Below are 18,003 nucleotides of genomic sequence, written 5' to 3' on the forward strand. Positions count from 1 at the left end.
ATAAAAACTCCGCAATTTCACTGTGTTTATAGTGGATACTGTCCTAGTTATGGCAAATGTGTTAAAAGGTGTTTATTTGAAAATTCAAATTAAGTTAACCTAACCTTAACCTAGCATAACTTAACACCTGCCATGGGCGAACTTAATGTTACTGAGAGAGAAGCGGCTGTGAAGTCCTCCATATTAGCCAAAATAATTCAGATTAGTTAGATCAGTAACTTGGGTCATTTGTTGCGTTTGTTATCACTGATGTGACCTGAAATTCTTTGCAACAAATCCCTGCAATGTTTTTCCATTTTAAGAGAGGTGGCAAAGGCTGATGACCAAGACCAAGAATTATATATAGTTTTGGCATGTTGACAACTTTTGTGACTTGCTACCTACCACAGTAACAAGGAACAGTAGCTTGCTGATATCAGTGTTTGTGATTGGCTGTGGATATTTGTCCGGTTGTTGGTAAGGTTAGATTTTTTGGTGGGTATTATTTTTGGTCAGCTGGAGAATCGGTTAGGTTAGTTTGGAATACTGGGGATGACTGAAACCAAAATTTTAACACCTGAAGGAGTTGATAGAATTTAATGGAACTTTTTGTGATTTGTAACTGAAGAACATAGTAAAATATGGTCAATCTTTTCTATAAATATCAAGGAGAGAGAGAGAGAGGGGGGGGTGGAGAGAGAGGGATGGAGAGAGAGAGAGAGAGAGAGAGAGATGACACCAAGCCAACAGGTCTGGGGATTTTCTCTATTGAATATTTTTACTTCAGTGTTTTACTTGTGCAGTACCAGTTTTGTATAAGTAGTGTATATACAGGACATGACAATATGTTGAATGAGAGTCCATCGTAACTTCCTCTGTGTGGTGCCATGAACCGGGTGTCGGAAATTACTGAATAAAGATGTCGGTGAAATTTTAGTGAGTGTTGACTGTGTTTTGTCCCAACGTCATGATTTAGTGGAGAAATTTGCAAAAGTTCTCGTCTCTCTTTAGGATTCTCTTCGGGTGAGAAATCAGTGTTCCTCATTAGAAAAATACAGCGAAACCTCCATATAACGGACTTCTCTCTACATATAATCCTTGAGATGGGAGGTTATAAATCTGACAGACCCTCGATATAACGGACTTTCATCTCTATATAGTCCAAAATAGATCTCTTATGCTATATAGACCCTCGATATAATGGACTTTCCTCTCCGTACACAATAGTCCGTTAAAGAGAGGTCTCACTGTGCGACTCATAATACCAGAATTTTGTACAGGTAATTTATTTTCATAAGGATGCCATATTAATAATTATTTTGGTTTGTTTTCTTTGTATTTTCACTGAAAACTGTTTAATATATAGAATGCAAATCCAGTGCCAAGATTAATAGTAGTTAGGGTGTGGGCCTCTGGGCCGAAGGTGTAGAGGCAAAGTTAGAAAACAGTTACTGAGTTGCATCTGATTTTAGAAGCAATGGAATACTGAGCAATTATTTGGTGGTGCTTTCCTCCTAAATTTCCACATATTGTACAGTGCAGGATATAACAGTGTGTGTAGGGTGGATGGGTGTGCGTGTATGTGATGGGTGTGCGTGGTGGGTGGGTGTTCATGCGTTGGGTAGGTAGGTATGTGTGTGTTAATTCATTAAAGTGCCAAAAGTGCTGTTTCTTATATAAATTCAAAGTACTGTACTCTTTGTTCTCCTTATTTGCAGCACCAGATTTACACACAATACATTACAAAAAATACTGTATATATTATGAAATCCCCCCCAAAACAGAGTGATATCCCCATTAGCCGGAATAATTGGTGCAGAGCTCTTCCGGGGATGATAGATTTCCGGGTAACAAGACGACTTTCAAACCCCGAATTTTCTTGGGTATTGGGGAAGGTTTCTTGGAATTTTCTGGGAATTACTCAGCATAGTATTTGACCCTTGGAATTTTCTCAGACCCTGAAAAAAAATTGGTGTGAATATCTGGAATTTTCCAAAATTATGCTTTATTTCATCTTTGGAATTTGCTCCCAGATCCTGAGAAAAAAATGGAAAAAGTTTATGGAAGTTTACACAGAATTTTCCCCCAAAATGTTCCTGATTTTTAAACTCGGAAACTCGTTCATAGACCCGGAATTGAGATAATGTTTCAAGAAAAATTCCGAGCCAGTTTCAATTCTGGGTATTGGAGAATTTTGGCTGACGGGGAAACTGTATTATTGTAATCCCGCATACAGTAGAGTATCATACTGTTGTTTATACAGTATTTAGCATTGAAACAAAGATATTTAGTCCTTATACTGTACTTCAATTGTTAAGTTTGCTTAGGGTAATAAATACTAACACAAAATGCTCCGTACGTATATTTAACATTATACATCAGGACGCGTCAAGGCTGGTATGATAAAGTTACCTTGTGTTCTGATATGGTTACTGAGGCTTTCAAGACATGACTGTGTGTACTGTGTTGATCATAGGGTCTGGATATGTAGCTGTTGTGGATAATCAGACAAACTGTATCCAGGAAGCCAGATTAGATACCATTAACTGTATAGAATTTAGCAGTGCAGTAACTAGTGAAGGGGGTGACACTGTGTAGAGGTTAGTGAGCTTTTGTTAATCCCTAGTGTACGGCGTCTCTCAGTGCCGAATAAAATGCCGTTAGCTAAATAAAATAATAATAAGTGACGTCTTGCATGAAAGGTGTTAGTGTAGGTAGTTTACGAACCCCTTGTGTACGTGTGGCGTGGTGAAATAATAAAACTGGCATTCTGTAGTGAAGGGTTTAATATGTAGGGGGTGAAAAGGTTAACGCATTTGATATAACCCGAGAAATCATCGAAGAAAATCGGTAAATAACTTCCAGCCTCCGACGCTCATACTTGTACGCCCACCAAAAATTATCTTCACGGTTTTTGTGCGAGAAAATGTGACGCAACAGGCGGATGATTTTGACGACCCTTCCGAGAGAGCGGGAGTTGCGGCGTTAATTCAGGAATTCATCGAACCGCTCCGTAAAGATGTATTTTTGGCCGAGTTTAGCTTCGTATATAATTAATTTGTCTTGGTGTTACTGATGTTGATTAGTTTATTTACGTCATTCTTTATTTTATTTATTTACGTATTTATTTATTACCATTATTTTATTTATTTGTCTCGGTATGTGTATGTAAACTTGTGTACATTTTGTGACTGTAAACGCCCTCAAATTATACCTTAACAATTATATTATTTATATTCGGTTATAAACATATCAATCGTGTGTATTTTTTATTATTTTTGTTTGTTTTTTCTACAGGAAGACGATGGCAAAGTTCAAATTAAACGAGCGTGTAATGGCTCGTTGGCCGGGCTCGTCTCTGTGGTTTGAAGGCATGGTTGTTGACTTCAACGATATCGAGTACCAGATTCGGTTCGAGGACGCTGCCACGTCTGAGTACGTGGTCAAGTACAAGGATGTTAAGGTATGTGTACTCCTGGTGTGTGGTGGTGATGTGTCCTGGTATGTGGTGATGTGTCCTGGTATATGCTGGTATGTGCCCTGGTTTATGTCCTGGTGTGTGGTGGTATGTGTCCTGGTGTGTGGTGGTATATGCTGGTATGTGTCCTGGTGTGTGGTGGTATATGCTGGTGTGTGGTGGTATGTGTCCTGGTGTGTGGTGGTATATGCTGGTATGTGTCCTGGTGTGTGGTGGTATATGCTGGTATGTGTGTCTGTCTGGTGTGTGGTGGTATATGCTGGTATGTGTCCTGGGTCTGTGGTGGTATGTGTCCTCCTGGTGTGTGGTGGTATATGCTGGTATGTGTCCTGGGTCTGTGGTGTATGTGTCCTCCTGGTGTGTGGTGGTATAAGCTGGTATGTGTCCTGGGTCTGTGGTGTATGTGTCCTGGTGTGTGGTGGTATATGCTGGTATGTGTCCTGGGTCTGTGGTGTATGTGTCCTGGGTCTGTGGTGGTATGTGTCCTGGTGTGTGGTGGTATATGCTGGTATGTGTCCTGGGTCTGTGGTGTATGTGTCCTGGTGTGTGGTGGTATATGCTGGTATGTGTCCTGGGTCTGTGGTGTATGTGTCCTGGGTCTGTGGTGGTATGTGTCCTCCTGGTGTGTGGTGGTATATGCTGGTATGTGTCCTGGGTCTGTGGTGTATGTGTCCTGGGTCTGTGGTGGTATGTGTCCTCCTGGTGTGTGGTGGTATATGCTGGTATGTGTCCTGGGTCTGTGGTGGTATGTGTCCTCCTGGTGTGTGGTGGTATATGCTGGTATGTCTCCTGGTATATGCTGGTGTGTGGTGGTATGTGTCCTCCTGGTGTGTGGTGGTATATGCTGGTATGTCTCCTGGGTCTGTGGTGTATGTGTCCTGGTGTGTGGTGGTATATGCTGGTATGTGTCCTGGGTCTGTGGTGGTATGTGTCCTCCTGGTGTGTGGTGGTATATGCTGGTATGTCTCCTGGTATATGCTGGTGTGTGGTGGTATGTGTCCTCCTGGTGTGTGGTGGTATATGCTGGTATGTGTCCTGGGTCTGTGGTGTATGTGTCCTGGTGTGTGGTGGTATATGCTGGTATGTGTCCTGGGTCTGTGGTGTATGTGTCCTGGGTCTGTGGTGGTATGTGTCCTCCTGGTGTGTGTGGTATATGCTGGTATGTGTCCTGGGTCTGTGGTGTATGTGTCCTGGGTCTGTGGTGGTATGTGTCCTCCTGGTGTGTGGTGGTATATGCTGGTATGTGTCCTGGGTCTGTGGTGGTATGTGTCCTCCTGGTGTGTGGTGGTATATGCTGGTATGTGTCCTGGGTCTGTGGTGGTATGTGTCCTCCTGGTGTGTGGTGGTATATGCTGGTATGTGTCCTGGGTCTGTGGTGGTATGTGTCCTCCTGGTGTGTGGTGGTATATGCTGGTATGTGTCCTGGGTCTGTGGTGGTATGTGTCCTCCTGGTGTGTGGTGGTATATGCTGGTATGTCTCCTGGTGTGTGGTGGTATGTGTCCTGGTGTGTGGTGGTATATGCTGGTATGTCTCCTGGTGTGTGGTGGTATATGCTGGTATGTCTCCTGGTATATGCTGGTGTGTGGTGGTATGTGTCCTCCTGGTGTGTGGTGGTATAGGGGGGTATAGCAAACTCTCCAATATATGTACAATACCATTTTACTTTTTAATAATGTTTATGTACATATAAGACCAGTACCAATACAGTTTAATTAGTGAAGTCCAATCCTAACTACAACATGAGGTATATTTATTTACCTGCGCGGTGTCCAGGACTCGGTAAACTGACAACCTGGATTTTGGTAACTTGTTGAGCGACTGGTAATTACAGGTGACCTCACAAAATAGGTGAGGTCTTCAAGTTGACTTTCTGAGAGGAGAGGAGGTAGTAAGTTCCCTTGCATATTCATTCTTACTCAAGCGGCAGTAAGATAATGAGTTGGTTTCAAGGGACTTATCGTTCTGTATTTAGTAAATGATATAGATATTATTGTTATTTTTGCTCTATTATTATTGTATTTTTAATCTATTTTGTTTTCAGCCGATAACAGAGTTCAGGAGGCGTTCTAAGAGCCGCGGACGATCCAAAAGTCGAGGGAGATCGAGTAGGAAGAGTCCGGGTCGACGGTCTGCACCACTGCCCTCGCCGGAACAAGATATTGTTAAAGTGACACAGCCAGAGGTAGAGGCCATCAAGATCATCCAGCCATTGCCACTTATTGAACTCAAGAATCAATTTCCGGAGTCAGTCGCTGTTGCCAGGTTGTCGAGAGCCGATCTGTCAGCTCCACGCACCTCCACACCCACCTGGCAGTCTGCTCATATTGCCACCTTGAATGATACTGTAAGTTGGTTGGAGTGTGATATACATCTACAGCTTTATTGTAGGAAATTTTAGGGAAAGCAATTCAGTAAAGGTCAATAACAGGTCAGGATACAGTACTGTATTTTATTAGTGAAGATCAGCTGTAGTCTTGTGTGCTGTACTGTATTAAGAAACAATAGTACAGTACATAATAATGAGGTCACTAACTTCAGCCTGGTGACCCCCAACATAACCTGTACAAATTATCAGTGACAACCAAATGGATCCTTGTACTAACAGACCCTAGCATCACTCAGCCTGGAGGCCAGTGAGTCAAAGTTCTTCTAAATTTAGACAATCTTATGTTTACTGTTTACAGGATCAGTATTTTATCATTTTATATACCTATTTAAATCAGGTGAAATATTTTGTGTAATTGGCATCAGAGTATAGTATAGTACAGTACAGTACAGTATAGTACAAAAGGACATTTATTAAGAAAATGCTGTACTGTATATAATGTACAAAGATTCATTGACCTTCAATCCAGTTATAGTAATATAGATTTTAGGTCTTGAAAATAGATTCAATGGAGTGCTCTTGTTTAACCCTTTATAATTCTCTGTACAGACAGAAAATGAAGTTCACAGTGAAGTGAACAACATCAGAGCCGTGAAGACTGTCACTAGTGAAGATGATGTGGCCCCCAGAACCGTCGGTAGCCGCGTGTGTGGCTTGACCTGCAGCGTAGGGTCGGGCATCAAGTCTGGGGTGTGTGCCCTCATACCATCCTTTGCCACCATCAAGGCTTTACTTCTCACTGCCATAATGATCGCCATGCCAATTGTTTTAACCGAGATGTGTACAATGGTATGTACCGCATGTTGTGGTTTTATATGACCGTGTAGTGTAGAGAAGCAGTGTTGTGGTAAATGTTTATTGTGTGGATCATTATTGACAAGGTGTAGGATATACTGTAGGTCAAGTGTTACATCTGACAACACACACATGATGACTCAATACTGTACCAGAAGTGCATGTGTAGAGTGTGAGGATATACAGTAGTATTGTTGATCCTTATTAATGATCCATTACAGGTATAAGGTGGAGGTGGGCAACATAAAGGCTCTCGGGCCAAAACTGGTCCACCAAACTATTTCTTTGGCACACTACTGCATTAGGAATAGTAGGGCACTCACTCCAAGACTGGCTTTACAAGGCTTTACTTTCTGCAAATATCATGTTTTCCCATCTATATTAAGTGTGTGGCCCGTGAAGTGTACCATTATTCATTGAGTGGCTCACCAGTTAAAACCATTTCCCACCCCTGGTATAAGACAATGTTTGCCATAATGGTAAAGATATTTGATTGACTGCCCTGCCTAGGTAATGAGAAATCAAGGGGGCTTTTCTTTTCAAACGGGAAGATATTTAATGATTCCTTGCGTTTTGTTGATTCGAGGGGACATATATCTGAATGACCGAGATATTTTGTGAATCCCCCCACGCCCTCTTGCGGTAAAAGATCGGTCAATTGGTTAGTAAGCCACAGCATTAAGAGTTTTTACCAGATACATCAGATTTGAGAGGTTTGAAACCATGATCTTAGCCATGTTAAGGGTACTAGAGGTGTCACCCCATGGACACTATCCCATTTAAGCTGATGTGCTGAAGGTATGAGAGTAAACTGGTCCAGTGATGTGATAGAATTGGCTGTGAAAAACTTGACTGTGTGGCTGGCTGTCTGTTACCATGATGGGAGGGGCTGGCTGGCTGGCTGGATGTTTATTACCATGATAGGAGGGAAGTCACAGGCACATTGATATGGTAGTGGGGACAATGGGGGTAAAAGGCAAGTTGTGAATATATAAGCTGGAAGTTTTTGTACTGTAAGGAACTGCAGTTAGTCCATTGACCCATAGTAACGTGCCTCCTATTCACACCCATTGCATATCACGCATTAACTGTTCCACCTTCATTTGAAGCTTCCCAGAGAGTTTGAGTTAATGGTGGCGTTTGGCAATTTGATCCACTCGCTCACAAGTCTATTAACGAACCAGTGTTTACCTGTCCACCCCTGAATCTAAATTTGTCTAATATAATGTCATTGCTGTGTGTTTGTTCTTGATTTGATAGTTTTAATTACCTTAGTTGAATTTCTCTCTATCTACATTGTTCATCTGATAGTTTGCATTTTTTCCATATTAAATTGCATCTGCCATTTTTCAGTTCATAATAAAATTGTATTAAAGTCTTTCTGTGATTTTTCGGAGTCCTCGTCTGTCGTAAAACATCCATAAGATAACAAAGATATGCCGGTAACATTTTTATTTACCTCTGCGTCCAATTTTGGGGAGCGAGATATCTCACCTAGTATACGTCGAAGGTTTGTTTATACAGTAGAGTACTTCACACGTTGCATCGCACTGTATGCGAGGGGTTAGTCCGTTATATTGAGGTTTCACTGATAGTAACCTCGTGCATTATTGCCTGTGTGTGTGTGTACAGGGACAGCGTTCATATCATCATGAATATGTTATTATTATTGTTATTATAGTATTTTTTCTTAACTTATTTGCTTATTTACATTACCCCTCAGAGTAAATATTTGTCTACTTATTTTACCCCCAGATTAAATATTTGTCTACTTATTTTACCCCCAGAGTAAATATTTGTCTACTTATTTTACCCCCAGAGTAAATATTTGTCTACTTATTTTACCCCCAGAGTAAATATTTGTCTACTTATTTTACCCCCCGAGTAAATATTTGTCTACTTATTTTACCCCCAGAGTAAATATTTGTCTACTTATTTTACCCCCCAGAATAAATGCACCATTACGGAGTTCCCCTCCATCCCACGCAAGCTACACTACTACTACGACCCGCTGGCCATCGCTATCGTCACAGGGTTCATGGCTGCCCAGCTCCTCCTCTACCTTATTCCCGTGGGTAAAGTGGTGAGGCCTCAGAATGGTGCCACTATACGCTGTAATGGTGAGTGTCTTGTGGTTACCATCTTTTGCATTTCCTCCTTATCCAGACGTCGGTGATAATCTCGTCCAATTGCCACTGAAGCCCTAAAGTTTCATTGAAGAGAAAAAATCACTTTAATTAGTTAATCCTACTAAATTTCAAGTTTATTTTGTGTGTGTGTGGAGATCTACCTATTTCATCTCGGTAGAAAAACCTATTGTATTCTATTTCAACCTGTAAAACCACTAATAAGCGAGACGAGGTCAATGTGGCAAACACCCAGGATTGACGATTGAATTCCCAAGTTTACCGGACAATCTTGACACTGGTATCAGGCACATCGTTAGGACACGCTCTCGTAACTGGAATACCCATATCAATCCATGTAATTCCTCCTCTAGTATGTCAAGTGTCTGTCAGAGGTATTGGAGTTGGTCTCTGGGTGAAATAGTTTGGTTTAACTCGATTCTACAGGGAACGTCATTATGGGTATTCATACAGTGGAACTTGCATAATGGACCATATAGAGACGAAAGTCCATTATATCGAGGGTCCATTAGATGTGAAACCTCCATCTAACGAATTATAGAGATGAAAGTCCACTATATCAAGGGTCTGTTAGATGTGAAACCTCCATCTAATGAACAATATAGATATGACGACCTGTTATATCAAGTGTTCATTATACTATATGACCCCCCCCCACCCCTTCTGATGGACTATATGAAGAGAGATGTTCGCTATATGGGGATGTCACTGTAGCTGGATCAAGTACATATATATATTGATAAATTAGGTGTGATGTAAAACAGTTTAGGTGTGATGACTTTCCTCTTTTCAACAGGATTCCTGACTCTACTAGTGACAGTGTCCGTGGTCCCCATCTCGATATACTTTGACTACAATATCTTGCAAGTCTACGCCAAGTACCGTCAGCTCATGGGCACGTGTATAGGGCTGTCGGTGATTATATCCCTTGCCATGTATGTCCGGGCTGGCTACATTCCCAACGATGCCAAGAATCCGGTGGGGAATTCGGGGATCTTCTTGGCGGATTTCTTCAAGGGCCGAGAGATCAACCCGGTTATAAAATCGGTGGACCTGAAGTTCTTGCTTTTTCGGACTGTTCTCCTGTCTTGGGTGAGTATTGTGTGAGCACCAGTTTTCTTTAGCCCTTTGAGGATGATTGTTTTAACCCTTTGAGGATATTTTAACCCTTTTGATGAGGTTCTAACACATTGAGGATATTTTAACCCTTTGACAACAACAGTTTTACCCTTTGAGGATGCTGATTTAACCCTTTGAGAATGATAGTTTAACCCTTTGACAACAACAGTTTAACCCTTTAAGGATGATGTTTTCACCCTATCAGGATGATTATTTTAACACTTTGAGGATGATTGTTTTAACCCTTTGAGGATTGTTTTAACCCTTTGAGGATTGTTTTAACCCTTTGAGGACAGTGATTTAACTCTCCAGGACTCAAAACTCAAAAAGTTAAATCATCACAAATTGTATAAAGTACATTGAAATTGAGAGCAAGAAAGTGATATTTATAAGCTGTCATATGTAATAGAAAATATAATTCATTAATGGCAGTTCGCACGCTGTCGGAAAACTAGAAATACACTAATAGGAATTTGTATTTTGCTGTCCCATTCCTGAGTAATTTATGAGATTTACCTTGATATTTATTCCGTAGGTAATGATTAACGTGATAATAGTGATGAAGGATTTGCGAGTCAGCCCGGGTCAATACAGCCCGACACTCCTGCTGGCTTGTTCCCTACAGGTGAGTTCCTTATGTCTTGAATGTTTAAGTTGGGTGTTACTTGTTACTGGATTAAGACTATGGGGGTCAGGGAACTTTAAAATCCGGTGTTGTTGTTTTATATTTTGAGTTCTCGTGTTGTTTATATTCCCGATCTTTCATGTAACAAAAGCTTGCGGTGCTTTTGTTAATGACCCTTTGTTTCATCTCATCTAATTGCATCTTTTATTTTTCTTCAGATTTTTTATGCCCTGGATTTCCTGTGGTTCGAAGAGGCATACTTCACTACCTATGAATATATGCGTCAAGGGTTTGGTTTCTTCTGCATTCAGGCGAATCTTGCAGGAGCGTTCGTGCTCTGTGTTTTCTCCAGGCTGGTGCTCAACCACAGGTGGGTGTTATATGGGTCAAGTCTCCAGTAATGAAGTGGAGATATTTTGTTTATTCTTTATGTGTAGCCTTCACTAGTGTGTTTACAGGGGCATCCTTGTTTTACCTAACAGAAACCCTCAGGTAAACACAGCTAACCCAAACAAGTGTAGAAACTAGCTGATGAATGATGATGAGGTGAAGATAATCTGGTTTTAATTTGGGCCACACAATAGTACACCAGGTAGAGGTTTTGCAGGAGTGAAAAATATTGTTTCTCAGGAAGTTGCAAGTTGGATAATGAAAACATCTTCGAGTATGGCTAAACTGTGCTTGCTATTACAGTATTGACAACCAAAGTGTAGAATTCAGTTTTATATGTGGTGAAATTGATGATACCTATAACTATCACAGATCCAGGGGACAAAATGCTTCTTTGATAAGTTAGGTTTCAACTTTGTGTCAAGTCCTTATGTACTCAAAGACATAATTTTCTACCTTTCTTTGATTTAAAGGTTTTATATCATCCTCTCTCTCTTTTAAAGCTTCATAGATACATAGATGAATATAAACAACTTGCACTGAAGATCTTAATTTTTCTCTACCTCCAGGAATGAACTTGAATGGTATTACCTGTTACCGATTGCCACCCTCAACCTGGTCGGCTACACGATCCTCCGAGGCTCCAGCTCACAGAAACACGCTTTTCGCTCCAACCCATCTAACCCAGCACTGGCTCGTGAGTATAATAGCTTTAAGGTATAATTTGATGAGTATGATGACATTACAGGTTATACTCATTTTGTCTTTTGAAATGACATCCGAGATAGAAGATATCAAGTGTAGGATATTGCATTGTAGATTTGCCACAGTAATAATGAGGGTGAGTCTGTGCCTAAATATTGCCTCTGCTGAATGTAATAAAGTACTAACCATATAAACTCTGACATAGGGAAATATATCAAACCCTAAAAATATAGCAAGCAAACCACATCCTTGACACTATCAGCAAGTCTTGGAATGTCACCTACTGGGTAAGAATATCTGTACAAGTTTATGAAGAAATAAGTAAAAGTTATACAGTGTTTTCTGGGTCAGTGTTGTACTGTCCAGAGAGTAGAGCATAATACTGACTGGCCAGTACTTACACTGATAGTAAATAAGGGTGTGCTTTATTTATTATCTTAAGATGGAATACCATATCAAGGTATACAGCACAGCACAGTACCTTTAATATTTGTCATAAGGACTCGTGGATTAATTGACATCATTTTACAACCCTAATTATTTGCCACTTGTAATTATTTGTGATGCTTATTAATGTTTTTTGTTGGTCAAGATGTGCTAAGACAGTACTTTATAGTTAAAGATATTAATTACCACTTCCAAGAGAAAAAATTGTGTGTGTGGCCAAAATATTGAATCTGTTCAAACTCTCGTTATAGGTACAGTACTGCTCAACGGGGTCACTAAGGATCTGTCTTTAAATTATTAAAACTGTGTTAAGTTCTTGTTGTAATGACTCAGGATAATGTAATTGGTTTAGGTTAGGTACTGAGTTGGGTTGTACTGTACTGTGTTGTATTGTATTGTACTGTCTTGTGCTGTGCTGTGCAATGCTGTTTTGTACTGTATTGTGCTGTACTGTTCTGTACAGTACTGTTCTGTACAGTACTGTTCTGTACTGTTCTGCTCTGTTCTGTGCTGTATTGTACTGTACTGTATTGTTCTGTACTGTACTGTATTATGCTGTACTGTTCTGTGCTGTAGTGTTCTGTACAGTACTGTACTGTGCTGTATTGTGCTGTACTGTTCTGTACAGTACTGTTCTGTACTGTTCTGCTCTGTTCTGTACTGTGCTGTATTGTACTGTACTGTATTGTTCTGTACTGTACTGTATTATGCTGTACTGTTCTGTGCTGTAGTGTTCTGTACAGTACTGTACTGTGCTGTATTGTGCTGTACTGTTCTGTACAGTACTGTACTGTACTGTTCTATGCTGTACTGTTCTGTTCTGCACTGTTTGTATAGTACTGTTTTGTGCTGTGCTGTACTGTTCTGTTCTGTGCTGTGCTGTATTGTATTGTTCTGTGCTGTTCTGCTCTGTGCTGTATTGGACTGTGCTGTTCTGCTGTGTACTGTGCTGTATTGTACTGTTCTGTACTGTGCTGTTCTGTTCTGTACTTTACTGTACTGTGCTGTTCTGTACTGTGGTGTTCTGTACTGTGCTGTATTGTTCTGTTCTGTGTCTGCTCTGCGCTGTACTGTGCTGTATTGTATTGTTCTGTGCTGTTCTGCTCTGTACTGTGCTGTTCTTTACTGCTCTGTGCTGTACTGTGCTGTATTGTACTGTACTGTACTGTGCTCTACTGTTCTGTACTGTACTGTATTGTGCTGTTCTGTACTTTGTTGTACTGTAGTGTGTTGTACTGAGCTATGCTGTACTGAACATTATTGTTCTGTGCTGTTCTGTACTGTATTGTATTGTACAGTACTATTTTACTGTTCTGTACTGTGCTGTGCTTTATTTTACTGTAATGTACTGTACTGTGCTGTACTGTTGTGCTGTATTGTACTGTACTATATTGTGTTGTGCTGTACTGTTCTGTACTGTACAATGCTATACTGTGCTGTACTCACTACCTGTAATTTTTAATGTTACATATTCACGATGTACAAAAGTAATTAAAGATATTAGTTTCCAGTTCCAAGAGAAAACTTTTTGGATCCAAAAAATTTCAAAACCATTCATTCCTTTGTATAGTGTATAGGTTCACTTGAACATGTGGAGGATGTTATCAGGTGATTCACAGCAATACAGTACTGTGTATAGGTGTCATACAATACAGTAATAAAGAAAAAGTGCATTATTTTATACACTTCCTGCCCAGATTTGGAGAGTCTACCAACGCCAGCAGGAACAAGACTGTTAGTGTCTGGATGGTGGGGAGTTATGAGACACCCCAACTACCTTGGAGACATCTTCATATATATTTCCTGGGGTCTACTGTGTGGTAAGTTATACTCGTCATCTCGGCCTCAAATATAATAATAATAAAAATAGTCTTGTTTCTTAAAAGCCCCAGCTCCTCTAAAGAATTCACCAGCGGTCAAAACACTGCAGTCAGTCCCTGTGGGAAGATCTCGGAGCTTGTGAGAAGATTTCAGTGCTTGTGGGGGGGTCCAGTGCTTTTGAGAAGTTCCAGTGCTTGTGAGAAGAGTTCAATGCTTGTGGAAGGGTCCCAGTACTTGTGAGAAGAGTTCCAGTGCTTGTGGGAGGGTCCCAGTGCTTGTGAGAAGAGTTCCAGTGCTTATGGGAGGGTCCCAGTGCTTGTGAGAAGAGTTCCAGTGCTTGTGGGAGGGTCCCAGTGCTTGTGAGAAGAGTTCCAGTGCTTGTGAGAAGAGTTCAGTGCTTGTGGGAGGGTGTCCGTTCCTGTTGCTAGGTTTCAATACCTGTCAGAGGATCTCAGTGCTTGTGGGAGGGTGTCAGTGCTTGTGAAAGGGTCTCAGTGCTTGTGGAAGAGTGTCTGGGAGGGTGTCAGTGCTTGTGGAAGAGTGTCTGGGAGGGTGTCAGTGCTTGTGGAAGTGTCATTGCTTGGGGGAGGGTGTCGGTGCTTGTGGGAGGGTTTCAGTGCTTGTGGAAGAGTGTCAGTGCTTATGGGAAGGTGTCTGTTTGTGGGAGGGTGTCAGTGCTTTTGGGTGGGTGTCAGTGCCTGTGGAAAAGTGTCAGTGCTTGTGGGAGGGTTTCAGTGCTTGTGGGAGGGTGTCAGTGCTTGTGGGAGGGTGTCAGTGCCTGTGGGAGGGTGTCAGTGCTTGTGGAAGAGTGTCAGTGCTTATGGGAAGGTATCAGTGCTTGTGGGAGGATGTCAGTGCCTCTAGGAGGGTGTTAATAAAAAAATTAATTTTGCCACTTGCAGTGGCTAGTTTATTGTGCACCCCATACTCATCGTGTAAGTGGTAGAGCTAAAGGATTACAGAGTAGTGTTCACAAAGGGTCAGTTTAACTAACCCCCATGGTCAGGATATTATGCACTGAACGTTATACTGTACAGTATTTGTTTAGTTCTATAAATAAAGGGTAACTTATTCACAACTGTGTGAGGTAATGTGTCTGGCCTCACATTTACGTGAGAGGTAGTAAAGCACACTGTGTGCTTAGTTCCATACATGGGAACTGTTATAGCTACTTAAAGCAAAAAAGTGGATACAATCTTAATATGTCGGCTATCTTGCCATTAGAGATAAAGTTTTGTACCATTTCTCACACACTGTGCTTGGACCTGCCCTTAAAAAGTTCTATCCTCACACAGTCGAGGACGTAGTGTTCAAGTGTGTGGCCATATGTCTGGCCACACACTTTACATTTAATTTTGTTCACTTCTGCCTGTGGGGCATACTGCCAGAGGTACTTATATCCTAACCTAACAGTTACATCTTGTCACTTGCTCCGTATACATGTTTTACTTGATACATACCATCATGGTAAACAGTGGATTGACTAGTGCCTGTTTGCACTTGTCTACTTGCATAAAATTCATCCGCAAGTCCTTTTCTGATTACAGTTTTTAAGATTTCTGTTTGACAGTCTTACATTGTACTCAACATTGTTATTGTTGGGACTCGAGTTTAGCTAAGGCATCAACTCCTATCATGTTGACTAATGCCTGTGTGAGAGGAGATCCACAGCAGCTTGATTCTGACACTCCCATTAACAAGACACATATGCTTGTGTCTGGCTTCAGAGACAAGCAGGTGACAATATGAGTTTAGGGTATCAAGAGCAAGTAGTGAGGATAAGGAGTCCGTTATGTTGTGATGTTGAAGGGAACTATCTGCCAGGGTGTCAGGAAGCGCTGCTGTGATTCAACTTTGTACAGATGGTCTAGTCCAAACATCCTCATATGTGTAGCAGTAGTTTGGACCCATTTAAATGGGCTGTAGGACATAACAAGGATGGTGGCATGTGATGGGGTACTGTACAGTCTCAAAAGTCATGTATACTTTACCTAAGGGAAAATTGATAATTACAGTCTCACCATCTACCTCAAAATAAGTTGATACTGAACATAATGTATTAAATCTCACTGCCACGTCTTTATTCTTGTTGCACTCGGGGGTAATGCTCAGCTTTAACTCTTCAGTGGTTCTCCAGTGAACTTGGGGCATCTCGATTAAAGCATTTCACACACCGCTGTTTTATCATCATGTGTTAAGCGATATGACTTTGTATCAATATTTCTGGACTTGTTTACGTACTTATTTTGTAATTACTCGCCGACATTTTCTTTATTTGTACGTGTTCTAATGCTATTGTTTATGTTCAGGCTTCGGTCATGCTTTACCTTGGATATTGGTGGGCTTCAATGTTCTCTTCTTGGTGGGAAGAATCTTTGAAGTGGAGAACGTGTGCAAGAAGAAGTATGGAACAGCCTGGGATAGCTACACTGACCGGGTCAAGTACCGCCTTATACCAAAGGTGTTCTAGAGGTCCTGAGATTGGCTGACCTGTTTATGGATAGGCAAGTGCTGAGTTACACGACAGAAGGTGTGACAATATTGAAGAGTTTCTCCTGCCCAAACAAGTTAACTCAATGTTTTGGACAAATTTTATACTGGAGGTCATTCTCCTTAGAGTAACTCATAAGGACAAACTCTAACAAAAGTTCAAATTTCACCAATATGATTTGTTTTTAGTGATGTGACTGACACCAAAAATATTAATTTTGTTGATTTGGTGAAATTCATCTTTTATATTAGTCTTAAAAGATATACAGGGGGAGTTCTTTTAACTTCCCCCTGATATGAGAATGATCAAGGTGTATTAGTGATCCTGTTGTGTTTTTTGATCATGTACACAGATTACATTAATCTGAAGTATGTGTTGCAAACTGAAGTGAATCATTCTCTTTAATTACAAGGGTTTTAGCCATGACACAATTTAATGGGGTTTAAATAACCACATTTAAAACTATATTATTATTAGTCGCCTTTTGGCTCAAATTTTTAGTCGATATACATGGATCACTTTTTTTTACATTGTGTAGGTTTTAATTGTTATGGAAGTCACCTTAAGTGTAATACATATGCAATTCATTTTCCTAAACTCCATTCATCACCTTATTGTTAATTTAAAATAAGGTTCGGGCAGTTTTATTCTTCCTGATAACCTTGGAGGATGTATCATGTGGTCCAGCCAATGTGTCCCCCATCATCGCAAACTGAAAGTGTTAAATATTAAAACACCATTGCAGGTTAAATGAATTCTTTGAAGAATCCTGCAAGATTTCTTCATGTGTAAATATGTTTGAATATTTGACTTTCTCAGAAACTAAATATAATTGACTTGAGAATAAAAAAGATGCTGCAATGCTATTAGTATAAGTACAAAATGTACATAGTATATTTTTAGATATATACATACATACATTATTATAAAATTATTGCCTTTTTAAAGGGCTGAAGAGTTTTAAGATTTGGTCTTATGAGAGATTGATCATTAGATACAGTCGTATATTGACATTGTTAAGTTGTAGTTATGACTTGTGTCATCGTAGGAAGGTTTCCAAATGATCTCAGAGACAGGTAAGTCTGAGCAATGTGTACAGTGTATTAAATTATGTGGAAGATAACTGTCTTGCCATGGGGTGTATACAGTAAGTGCCGTCTCACAAACTGGAGATGTTACCTTTAACAAACTTGTAAAACTTACCAGACTACTAAATAGTAGCACTGCACTGTAAACTGTAACTGGGATTTTCACTTGTGTTCAAGAAAGACACTGTGATTCACAATTATTGTATATAAGTAACTAAGGTACTTTATTAATTTTGTGTATAGTTTTTAAGTTACTTGTACAGAATACAAGTATTGAAATATAAGTTTTCCAAATAAACATTTTGTAATATATATACGGTAATTATATATTTTTTAACCAGTGTCATAGAATGTTTGATGTAATTATTTTCATAACCAGTTAGGGTTAAACAAAATTTGTGATAAATACAACTTGGGTGTCTATATAATATATATATCATATATATATATATAATATATATATATATATATATATATAATATATATATATATATATATATAATATATATATACATATATATATATATATAT

At 40.0% G+C, this 18,003-nt stretch overlaps 1 protein-coding gene across 1 annotated transcript; it reads left to right on the top strand.

Annotated features, from left to right (window-relative positions):
* The first annotated feature begins 434 nt into the window (after window positions 1–434).
* Window positions 435–17,784, top strand: LOC121865670 (delta(14)-sterol reductase TM7SF2-like). Its single transcript, XM_042365195.1, has 11 exons — window positions 435–456; window positions 3,277–3,442; window positions 5,500–5,802; window positions 6,394–6,633; window positions 8,588–8,759; window positions 9,583–9,878; window positions 10,441–10,530; window positions 10,749–10,900; window positions 11,490–11,617; window positions 13,770–13,892; window positions 16,203–17,784. Exons 2-11 carry the CDS (start codon window positions 3,284–3,286, stop codon window positions 16,361–16,363), a joined length of 1,824 nt encoding a protein of 607 aa, XP_042221129.1. The 5' UTR covers window positions 435–456; window positions 3,277–3,283; the 3' UTR covers window positions 16,364–17,784.
* The last annotated feature ends 219 nt before the right edge of the window (window positions 17,785–18,003 follow it).

Source organism: Homarus americanus, unplaced genomic scaffold (genome assembly GCF_018991925.1).
Source record: "Homarus americanus isolate GMGI-L3 unplaced genomic scaffold, GMGI_Hamer_2.0 scaffold8022, whole genome shotgun sequence".
Lineage (NCBI taxonomy): Eukaryota > Metazoa > Arthropoda > Malacostraca > Decapoda > Nephropidae > Homarus > Homarus americanus.

What these genes read in the sequence shown, in the direction of transcription:
- LOC121865670 (XM_042365195.1), top strand. Translation starts at nt 3,284, where the DNA reads ATGGCAAAGTTCAAATTAAACGAGCGTGTAATGGCTCGTTGGCCGGGC. An exon ending in GGACTGTTCTCCTGTCTTGG is followed by an intron (nt 9,879 to 10,440) that starts GTGAGTATTGTG and finishes TTTATTCCGTAG; the next exon opens with GTAATGATTAACGTGATAAT. An exon ending in AGGCTGGTGCTCAACCACAG is followed by an intron (nt 10,901 to 11,489) that starts GTGGGTGTTATA and finishes CTCTACCTCCAG; the next exon opens with GAATGAACTTGAATGGTATT.